The following is an 11,140-nucleotide window of genomic DNA, read 5'->3' as shown; positions in this document are numbered from 1 at the left end:
AAGATGAGATTTACCCCTGCGAAACAGCAAAACAAAGGTAAACACACCCTTCTACACACCAGGACTTGGCCACAGTCATGTCATTTTTTGCTGTAGAATGCAAACAAACCAGGCTGTTGCACAATGACCCCATGTTGGCTCTTGAATGGTGACAGCAAGAAAGAGCTGCCTGAACCTTTTCCAACAAAAAAAGGCAACTGTCCCTTCCAGGTTTAACACTTACAGTACGAGTCACTCGAAGGGAGAGGTAGCACGATAGCCCGCACGTGTAGGAACTTCAGGTCGAATAAGTGCTAAAATATTACACAAAGGGAAAAGAAAAACAGGTCACATTTGTATTAGAGGGTGTAATTTCAGTTTGGAACTTCTACAGCATGGAAATGGATATTTATTGCTATAGCTTACAATCACTGCATCAACAGTCAATGAGCTGGCATTAATGGAGCTCTAGTAATCACCAATTCCCTTTATTACCAATTGTCATATTATTCTCCTGTACAAACACCAGTAGCTTCTGCATGGACAAAGTATTGTTTGCCTCATGTATGCAGGTCCGGTCACAGTCCACTCTCCGCACCAGGTGGACACGCACCCACCGAGCAGCAGATCTGTCACGAGACCTGGCCCATCAGAGACACCTTTCAGGCTGGGGAGTGTCCAGTGACGATTACAGGCTTCAATCCGATGAGCACAGCTACACTCCCAACCCCCTTAACCCTCAAGGGTCATGTTTTTACAAACAACCTGAGCTCAGTCCTTGCTGCAGCTGAGGGCCAACAGCCACCTTCATTTATGAAAAAACAACTCAAATTGATAAGCCATAAGCTATCCGTAAGAATGGCAGAGTAACAGAGAACCCCCCAATCTAGTGACACAGGTGGACACAACAGTAAGTAGGGGTAATTATTGCCTGCCAAATTATTTTGACTGTCAAATTCTGTAACTTCAAGCTCAGTAACAGAGCCCCACTGCGTTTGACTTTCAATGATGAACATAAGAAGGGAGGCTACCGCTTTGTCAAAGCGCTCCTGAACTACTGCACTAGTTCAGGTGGCTTAGAAAGTCTGGCACCGCTGTGGCCAGCCCTGCTTAGCAATCACACACTCCCTTCCAAGTCATTTTCTCCTGGGTTCCTTGAGGAATGACACAGCAGCCCCGCCCGCAGGACGGAAAGAGTTAATAGTCCAGCGACGTGGAGAGAACCTGTTCCACCCAGAAAGCGAAGACAAAATCCCCGCTGAGATCTTGCTCGTCCAGCGAAACCTGAAAGTCCGCTGCTCATCCTGCTGAGCACGAAAAACCCACGAGGACACAGCACAGCCCCGACTGACGCTCCTCTTCAGCGAAGAGAAGCTCCCCCATGGCTCGGCCCCGCCGCTCTGAAGTGTAACCCCAACTTCCTGAAACCGGACCCCCCCGTTCATCTTGGGGGCGCAGAAATCCTTCCATTTCCCTTGAGTGAAACAGCAGGTGAACTGTTGCCTTTTTTTATTGCACTTCGAAACAGATAAAGAGCCCCACAGACACATTTTAAGCCCCTCATCAGGGCATCAGCTACCTCAGCAAAAGGTTCTACATGACAGCCCCTTTGAACAGATTCTAGACAGTAACTAGAAATAGGATGATTGACCTACAGGCATGTGGGGGGGCACTGCCCGGGGACGTAAAGGCACCCCTCTTGTAATTCCTTCTGCAAGAGCCCCTGAACGATGCAGGTATTTTTTTTAATTTAGAAATTATCACACACATACACAAAAAAAGAAATACAGCTCTGAACAGATGGGGAAAACACCCAAGAATACAGACTCTTGACTCGGAAGCAGCTGAAGATGCTGGAGGTTATGGGACTTGAATAACTCCGGAAAGCTGTTTACGTGATTCTTCAAAAATGAATCGCCACCCATTTCACTCCGGCAAGAGTTACTTTTCTACCACGATTTTACCACAGAAAAAAATCAGTATTAACTTCTAAACCTTCCTTTTAAATGATCTAGCTTTTAGTTCGGTGAGCTGCGTTTCAATTCCTTGCAAAGCTTCTGCAATACAAGGCTTTGAGAGGTCTAGTACAGAAGGAAAAATGTGTCAGGCTTCAGAGAAGACACCTGTGAAGCCCCCGATGGGTTTTGAGGCCCCTGACCGTTTCCAGAGCCCCACAATGCTCCGCGCTTCCAGATCACAATCACGTCAAACCTTCAGACACCTTCCCTTCCAAAAGAGAAGCCCCCGTAAAATGGATGTACGAGCGGTCTTCCTCTTAAGTTGTGCTTTATCTCTTTCACCAGCCGTGGAGAAAGGAACAAGACGGTCGCCACTGTCCGCGATGCGCCGCGCCACAAAACTGCCCAGCGAGCGTCCACATTGCTTCCCTCCAGGCAGCAGTTAAAAAAACTGTTTAAAAATAAAATAGCCACCTTAAGGAATTCAACTGCCACCCCAGCACTTTTTCAGTTTTCTGTTTTTGTGGTGATAGGTAGAAGGCGGACAGCAAGACTGAAAGAACAAGGAGTAAAAAAGGAAACGGGCATTTCCAAAGACAGCCTAGATCACCTTGAAGGCCCCCTCCATTTCAAATCCTCTCACTCACACTTGGGATCATACCATTTGGAAAGGTGGGGGTCAGGGGATTTTGAAGGTACCCAAGGCCATCTGAGGACCCCAAGCTTATTCTCCCCCAATTAAATTTTCATTCATGCTATAAAATATTACTATGCAGTCACGGAGATGGAGTGCACTTAAAGGAAACTGATCAGCCACCCATTTGTAATCCAAGGCCCTGACTTAGTGTCCTCCCTGCGCACACAATACCATTTTTCCATGGTTTTGCAACAGTCCTGCAGAAATTAGACCAAAAAAAAAACCTCTACAACCCTAACAGACCAACAACAACAAGAACAAAAAAAAAACCCAAGGAGGACGAAGGATCAGGATTTGCTGAAGGCCGCCATGACGGCCCAGATCATCTCGTAGGCCCTGGGCTTGGCGCCCTCCACGTCGGGGTCGCCGTCGAGCAGCGCCCGCGAGCGCGTCACGGCCGTCTCGTACTGCTCGTCGGGCAGCGCCGTGAAGACGTTCTCCAGCACGTCCGAGGCGCTGGCCAGCATGATGAGGGCCAGCAGGCGGCGGTCCATGCGGTGCGCGTCGTTGACCCAGCGCTCCAGCAGGCTCTCCTGCACCCTCTTGACCAGCCGCTGCTTCTCCGTGGCGTTGGTGACGGGGTGCGTGGTCATGTCGAACAGCAGGAAGTTCTGCTTCTCCGTGGTCAGGATGCCCTTCTCCACCAGGCTCTTGGCCAGGCGCTCCCGCACGTTCCGCAGCTGGTAGTGCAGCTTCAGGGGGTTCCAGGTCTCGCCTGGCGGGGCGGGGGCAGGTACACACAGGGGGCAGGGGCAGACACACACGGGGGGCAGGGGCAGACACACAGGGGGGGCAGGGGCAGCGGCAGACACACACAGGGGGCAGGGGCAGGGGCAGACACACACAGGGGGCAGGGGCAGACACACACAGGGGGCAGATACACACAGGGGGCAGACACACACAGGGGGCAGACACACACAGGGGGCAGGGGCAGACACACACAGGGCAAGTGTGGGATTTAAAGCACAACAATCAGAAAGTTAGATCTGTATTTGTGTGACCAAGAGGATTAAGATATCGGAATAAAATCTCATATGATCAACCCCGAAAAACATGAGTCTAAAAATGAGAAGAGGCCGTTCAGCCTGTCTTGCTCACATGGTTACTAATAGTTTATTGATCCAAGGTTCTTATCCAGTTGTCTGAGGATTGCAGGGAATCAGCTTCAACAACCCAGCTGGGCAGCTTGTTGCAGGCACCCACCACCCTTTGTGTAAAGAAGCGGTTCCTGTTGACGACCCTAAAGTTTTCTACCTCTTTGTTAGGACTGCCACCAGGACATAAACATGTAAACAGCCCACTGCAGCAATCATGTGACCATAAGACAGTAGGGCATAGTCACATGTGTCCCAAGAAATCACAGGGTGCAGAAATCACGATCGCAAACCTCACAGCAGGATGACTTTCAAAGGCTTTTGTGCTGTGAAAAAGAAACAGCCCTAAAAAATCCTTTCCTCTACACCTGAATCTTGAAAAGTTTACAATGCGCCCGTCAGAGAATGGAGAGGATATTTCTTCCTCCCGAGTACAAAGGCATTGCCGTATGATAGGAGATCTAAGAAGGCGTCTTCAGGGAGATAGAGAAGGTTTCTGGTACCTGTTAGGAGCTCGATCCAGCTCTGGACGGTCTCGGGGGGCTCAGTGACTTTGATATGCTTCAAGGCTTCATCCAGCAACACATCTCCTGTTGGGGCATCGGACTTTAACAGCACCTGGACAAGCAAGTGGGGTTGGTTTGGGTATGGATCCAGCGTTATCCAAGAAAACCCAATAAAATCCATTCAGCACACTGATAAGAATATATACTTTATATTTTTAGAATATACTCTCCTACCCTCTGGGAGAAGGTACCGGATCTCCTGTACAAAGGCTAAGAGAGCATTTACTTCACTTAGACATTGTTGAATGACGAAAAGATTTTACAGGTAGGGATGTTGTTATTATTATTCTTCTTATTTTTAGACTCCTGACAAACTAATTGCCTATTTTGTAAACTTGTGGTCCTGGAAGAGTTCTGATTGAGTGCTTTTGTTGAACGTCGTTTTGCGTCATGTTTTTTTTTTTCTCTTCTGTTCCTGCATTGCATCACTGTCGTCTACCGTTGCTCTATGTCTGGGAGCTCTTGGCGTGCGAGACCGATTCCCTCAGGGGCGCTAGTGGCGAATTCAATCCGGGCCTCACCTTCCGGTCCAGCAGTTTCTTCTTCCTCATGGCCTGGGGTTGGAGCTGTATCCGCCCCCTCAGGGCCAGCTCGATCAGAATGGCGCCGCGGAGTCCAGCCGAGATGCTGTCGTTCCAGAAGGAAGTGTAGCCCTGGGGAGACGGTCACACAGCACACGCATTGACCACACCCTGCGACAGTCCTGGGTCTCAAGAGGAAAGGATGTTGGGGAGCACTCCTAAACCTCGCTAGCGTGCCGTCCAAAAGCCTGACCCAGCCCAGTTCTTGCAGCACCGTGACACCGGAATTTGGAGGGAACAGGAGCCGGATACCAACTGTCCTTACAAACTACGTTTCACTTTTTTTAAAAGCCCCAATACCCATACCTAGCCAGGGTTTGCTCCAGGAAGCGGGGAAACTGTTTTTCTCCTCAAAAGGATTCTCTTTTTCTGCCTGGGCACGGTTTCTTTCTCTCTTTTAATCTGTATTGAATTCCAGGAAGTTGACTTAAGAAAAAAAAAAACTGCGCGTCAGCCGGGTGGAAACAGGACACAGAGAGGCTTTTACAGGATGCTTTACAACACCTTGCACAAGCCCAATCCCACCCCACCCTTTTACAGCTCCTTAAAAAAAGTCCTTAACCTTTGAAAGCTGAGCCACAGTCAGGAACAAGCACAGCTGCACAGCCAGTTACACGCACAATTGCAGTCCAAGCCCTGTTAGAACTACACTCGGGTTCACTAGCTACCTAGCGGCTTGCTGGAGACTACGGACAGTTTTCTCCAGCTTCTGTCCTGGTCAGACCCCAGATTTCCCTTGGTTTCCACTGTCTGTAGCGGCTGACCATGCCTATCCAAGCTGTGCGATGTACCACAGTCCACTTCCAAATATGGCATAGCTGCAATGTAAAATTCATACAACAGGACAAGCCTTGTGCTATTTTGTAAAGAGTTTTAGGCCTGGGATTGGCTGTCTGACAGCTTCAAGCTGTGTGAAGAATGCAGCTGGGTCATTTTAAACGTGCACAAAGACCAAACTTAGTTATGACCCCCCCCCCCCCTCCAACCCATAACCCACATCTGGGGGCTTCCTAGTAGCTAAGCAAATATAATAATGCTCACACCGGAAGAAGGCTCCAGGGCCAAAACGCTGTGTTTTCTTTCTTCTTTTTTTCAGCCTGGAATAAACTTATTACTTGTTCCTTTGCAGCCTATGCCTGCTGACGCAGCTACCCACCTGAACTAATATAATAACGCCTGGCAGGAGAGAAGGATGAATCCTACAGGCTGGGGTTTACCCGTCTGGATGATACTGGTCATTACCAGCTCTGTTGCACTCTTTAGTGTTCAACACTGATTGGGAAATATTTGGCTTAGAGAGTGTCAGGACAAGCCAGGGAAACTTCAGAACGCTGGGCAAAAGCAATGACTGGCTCCTGTCAGGCAACTGGCAGACAAGGTGCTAAAATTAGGATCCTGTCCCTGTCCTCCCAATTCAGAAGAACAGGTCTACAAACAAGACATGCATAGTGTACATCCACTTCCATATCATTTTAATCCATTGGGGGTTTTATGTACCACAGAAGGCAAATTCTACTGGTGAAGCAGAATAACATCTTGTTTTCTTCTAACTTTACTTTTAGGCACTTTACAGTACTGGAGCTACCAAAAGCACTACTGAGTGGATAGGTTTGTGATTGTGGGTGGGTGGGAATGACCATGTGTGAAGGTGTGACTGAGTATGATTGTGGGGGTGTGGTCATGTGTGGGTGTGACTGTGCATGGGCATGGTTGTGTTAGATGTGGGTGTGGCTAGAAGTGGTGTGTATGGTCCAGAGTGATGTGTGTGTGGTCCAGAGTGATGTGGGTGTGGTCCAGAATGATGTGGGTGTGGTCCAGAGTGATGTGGGTGTGGCCAGTATGCGTGTGTGTGTGGCCAGTATGTGTGTGTGTGTGGCCAGTATGCGTGTGGGTGTGGCCATGTGTGGATGTTTGGTAAAGGATACAGTACCTCCTTGTCCTTAATTCCCAGTAGCAAAACTTCCTCCATGAGCGTGAGCCTCAGGTCCTTGGAGTCATCCTTGTCCTCCTCTTCCTCCTCGAGGGCATCCTCCCGATCCGCTTCCTCCCTGTTGCTCCGCTTCTCCACCACCTCCGAGCGCCGATTCCGATGGGTCAACGTGCTCATGCTGCCGGCCGGCCCACCTGGAAGGGCAAACGGACACATAAAGGGACCATTGCCGTCGGGGTCCTCGTGCTGCACATGCAGTTGGACACTCTGGGGATCCAGTCTGATAGGATGAGGAGCAACATCTCAGGAGCAACTACCAGAGCCCAAGCACACCTTGCATTTTGGGTCGTCTGATCAGTTTCACGTAATAGGAACCTGTAGCTCAGCTTCAAAGACATTACATCAGTCACACAACTCCAGGTGCCTCTTTCATTACAGACCTAAAGTGCATTACAGTGATTTAGGTTCAGACAAAGACTTCTGGGAGTTGCTGTACTGGAATGGCACAGTCTCACACAACAGGTGTGTCCTTACAGCTTGGCCTTTAAAGAAAAGCCCCCTGCCCTGAGCAATAAGATCTTGAGACTTTCTGAAAGGACTGTTTCACACCATGACATCAGATCCTATAATGGTCTCTCGCAGACATCTCCTATTATTTCCCACATGAAATACCTCAGCAAAGCTCTCCCTTCTGGAAGAGAAAACATCCTTAATGCATAGTCGTTGGAACACCTTAATTTGTTACGAGCCACAAGCTATGTCCGAGCCTGAAAGGCAAGAACAGTTCAGTATGTTTTCCTGACACCCTTTTTAACTCATCAATGCTATTTAAATTTCTGTGTGTGTGGGGGGTGGAGGGGTCAATTTATGCGACAGTTCAGCTGAGTGCACTGATGACATCAAAACATCCCGTGGATTTTTTTTTTAAAGTTAGAAATCTCTCCCAACCTTCTACAGCTTTTCCAGCTGACCAGTCAGGGATCACTCCCAGGTCTGTGCTGGTCAGTAGGGAATCACTCTTGATTCTCTCCAGCTGACCAGTCCGCACAAACTCCTCAAGATTGAATAATCACCTGCCTTATTTTATTCCGAAGTCTTTAACAACTGAGGCAACTAGAAACACTACCAGACGATAGATTCAATAAACCATTGGTGCAATGTTTTAGTTGGTTACCAGACAAACAGAAGCGTGTTCGCATAGTTTCCCCCTGAGCTGCTCATTTTATAAACGCCACACGTTCCAGATACAGCGTCTTTAAATATTTAGAGTATAATATATACAAATTCTGAGAATCGGGATGCTCATTTTTCCAAGCTGAGCGTCCCCTCAACAGCGCGCTGTCCGCCCAGACTCGCTTGACTTCTCCTTACTGGACACGCTTTGTGTTTGTTCATTTCCCTGCTTCGGGTTGTGTTTCGACTTGCGTGTAAACTGGATTAAGTGTGGGTACTACAAAATGGTTACCGATGCAAAAATAACATTGAAACCCCAGTCTGGAATACAGGTGCTGCTCTGGAACCCCAAAGATCCATAAGGAATATGTTCCGAATTCATAATCGACAGGTTCATTCCACCCTAAAATACAGTCCCATTTAAATACGCTTTGAGATCTCGATGACAGTAACGATAGTAAAGCATTTCCCCTTTACGGAGTTTAGAATGAATAAGATATTTCTGTGCATAACTGCAAGTCGTGTGTTTTTGGTAACGTTATCATAAACGCTCATTCTACGTAACCACCAACAGCTCGGTCACGAACGTACAACTTCACAAGAATATTTGATCATGCGGATTACTCAACTCGCCTCGCCTCGTTCCAACATGTCTATTTTAATACAGGTGTATAGGAAACGCTCCCTTTTCAACAAATAATTATTTTACAGGGACAAAGGTATTCAAAGACCTAACCGACCACCGAAACTTCAGGGGTGACTTACATTTTTCTTTCGTGTTCTTTTTTTATCAATTAATGCTACGTCGATAAAGAAACAGAGCTAACTGCCAAATGCGTTTCCAAAATACTGCACAAGCACTTCCTTGTCCAGGAACCGCAAAAAAAAAAATCACAAAATAATTATTTTTCTGTGGTTACTTACTGCTGTTGCGTTCATTCGAAGCGTCTTTTCCTGAACTGGTTTGCTACGAAAATCGTTTATTTTCTTTTATTTTTTTCTGGAAATAAAACCATATAACTTACCTACTTCACAGAGTTACAAAGTAAACAGAAAACTTCCTGTTACTCGGAGGGGAGGGGAGCATCCTAACTTGTTACCCTGATGACACGCCCCTTGAAACTAATCCGGCCAATCATAACTCGAGCTGTCAAACGGTGCCCAATAGTTGATAAAGATACTCGTAAGAGACGCCCACCGCTTTTTTTTCCCAGGAAGAGATTGACAAGTTCGACGTGTAATCGAATTAAGAGTTTAAAATGTATGTCCAATAAGGTAACGATAAATTGGTGAATCAGAAATATGTTAAAAGGAAAGGAAACGGCTTTTAGGATTACGTGTTTTCTCAGCGTCTTTTTTTTTTACTTAATACTATCACAAGTTCATCTCGTTTTTCTTTGGGATCTTCGAAACAGTTTGATAAAAGAATAAGATCTGAGAGTGAGCTCACAGGTGTCCGCAAGGCTAGCCGTGATAATGATGCTCCGGAAAAAAATGTTGGCTGAAAGCACAGCTGAGAATAAATATACGTTTTTGGTATTTAACTGAGGGAAGGTATTAAGACAAGGGAAGTTTTGAAGAAAAGGGCTTTCACTCTTAGTGTGCCAGTACGCCCAACCAAGATCAGATGAGTTAGATGCTGAACTAGTTTTGTCTAACAGAATGGCATTCGTTCGTAATACAATTATATTTTGATGTGTTGCAGATAATAAGGATAATGGCTCGGGTAGTGTAAAATGGGAGGTTGTTTTTAATAAACAAGCACAGTTACCGCGTTCTGCTTCGTATCCGCATGCGAGTGCATATACCTCATGTCAAAGAAAACGTGAAAACCCGTGTTCGACTCACTTCACGTAACGTGGTAATTATCTGCCGCCAGCAGGATCCTGCGCTGGACGCGTCAGTTAAGCGCAAGCTTTTTCAAAAGTTAATTTCCTTCCTATGAGCACCTGTGTCTCCAGCAGGATCAGTCTGACCACGTGGATCGGCTTCAGTTTGACGGCAGATTCGCTTGCATCAGGGAATCCACGGCGCCCCCTGGCTGTCATGCCTTTAATTCCCACAGATTAGTAATTCACCAGTCTTTATTATCCCCGGGCGGGGGGCTGCAGGTATGAATGAGAACTGGAATCTGTTGGTTTCGGAGTTGGGGAGTCGGTATCTGCGTTCTGATGGGAGTGACTGGAAGTTATTAAACAAGGGGGGTGAAGGATCATCGCAGATGGATTTTGCTTTACGGAAAACATGTGTACGATAGAGGGGGGAGATCCAGTGACCTTCTGATATATTTTCACAAGGCTGCCCCGTTTGCTCTTGATTCTCAGATTCAATTAATTAATTGCTCACACTTATATAGCGCTTTTCTAGACACTCCACTCAAAGCGCTTCCCCTCCACCACCACCAGTGTGCAGCCCCACCTGGATGATGCTCCAGTCCGCTCCCCACACACCAGCTCTCAGTGGGGAGGAGAGCAGAGTGATGAAGCCAGTTCAGAGATGGGGATTATTAGGAGGCCATGATTGGTAAGGGCCAATGGGAAATTTGGCCAGGACACCGACTTAACACCCCTACTCTTTTTGAGAAACACCCTGGGATTTTTAAATAACCACAGAGAGTCAGGACCTCGGTTTTATGTCTCATCCGAAGGATGGCCCCTGTTTACAGTATCGTGTCCCCGTCACTATACTGGGGCATTAGGACCCCCATGGACCGCAGGGTGAGCGCCCCTGTCGGCCCCACTAACACCTCTTCCAGCAGCACCCTTAGTTTCCCCCCCCCCCCCCAAGTCTCCCCTCCAGGTACTGACCACGCTCATACCTACTGAGTTTCAGTGGGTTGCCAGTTGTGAGTTACAGAGTGATATAGCTGCTAACATGCTGCCATTCAGGTTGCCAAAGCAGCAGATCAGAGTAAGCGTTAGAACACTGGACAAATTAAACTGTATGTTTTTTACGATCTTTTTACTGTTAATAAGATACAACAATAGATCGGGCTGCCGGGCCCTGCTACACACACATGTAAATATTTGCCCAAGTCATTCAACTCGTCACCATAGAGCGAAGGTGACGACAACAGAAAGACGCAGAAGATCGTGACTTAAAAGTATGAACTGCTAACAGCTACTGCAGAACGTGAATCAACAGATTAAAAACAACAGATGC

The 11,140-nt window shown here is 47.3% G+C and overlaps 1 protein-coding gene across 2 annotated transcripts; it reads right to left on the bottom strand.

Annotated features, from left to right (window-relative positions):
* Positions 1-451: 451 nt before the first annotated feature.
* Positions 452-9,057, bottom strand: LOC148815278 (Golgi phosphoprotein 3-like). Of its 2 annotated transcripts, none has more exons than XM_088905765.1 (5): positions 9,004-9,057; positions 6,806-6,999; positions 4,816-4,947; positions 4,232-4,346; positions 452-3,349 (listed from the first exon to the last, which is right to left on the bottom strand). In XM_088905765.1, the coding sequence occupies exons 2-5, from the start codon at positions 6,980-6,982 to the stop codon at positions 2,922-2,924; spliced, it is 852 nt and encodes a 283-aa protein (XP_088761891.1). In that variant the 5' UTR covers positions 6,983-6,999; positions 9,004-9,057; the 3' UTR covers positions 452-2,921. The 2 variants fall into 2 exon arrangements, with proteins under 2 accessions (XP_088761891.1, XP_088761889.1); XM_088905763.1 differs by having other exon boundaries at positions 8,903-9,041.
* Between the last annotated feature and the right edge of the window lie 2,083 nt (positions 9,058-11,140).

This window comes from Atractosteus spatula, chromosome 25 (assembly GCF_055471065.1).
Source record: "Atractosteus spatula isolate fAtrSpa1 chromosome 25, fAtrSpa1.hap1, whole genome shotgun sequence".
Classification (NCBI taxonomy): Eukaryota; Metazoa; Chordata; class Actinopteri; order Semionotiformes; family Lepisosteidae; genus Atractosteus; species Atractosteus spatula.
This window is presented reverse-complemented; position numbering and strand designations above follow the sequence as displayed.

Excerpts from the sequence above, each read along its gene's own strand:
- LOC148815278 (XM_088905765.1), bottom strand. The coding sequence starts at position 6,982 with ATGAGCACGTTGACCCATCGGAATCGGCGCTCGGAGGTGGTGGAGAAG. Across the intron at positions 4,948-6,805 it reads TGGGAATTAAGGACAAGGAG|GGCTACACTTCCTTCTGGAA; the intron begins GTACTGTATCCT and ends CCGTCTCCCCAG. Across the intron at positions 4,347-4,815 it reads AGAAACTGCTGGACCGGAAG|GTGCTGTTAAAGTCCGATGC; the intron begins GTGAGGCCCGGA and ends TTGCTTGTCCAG.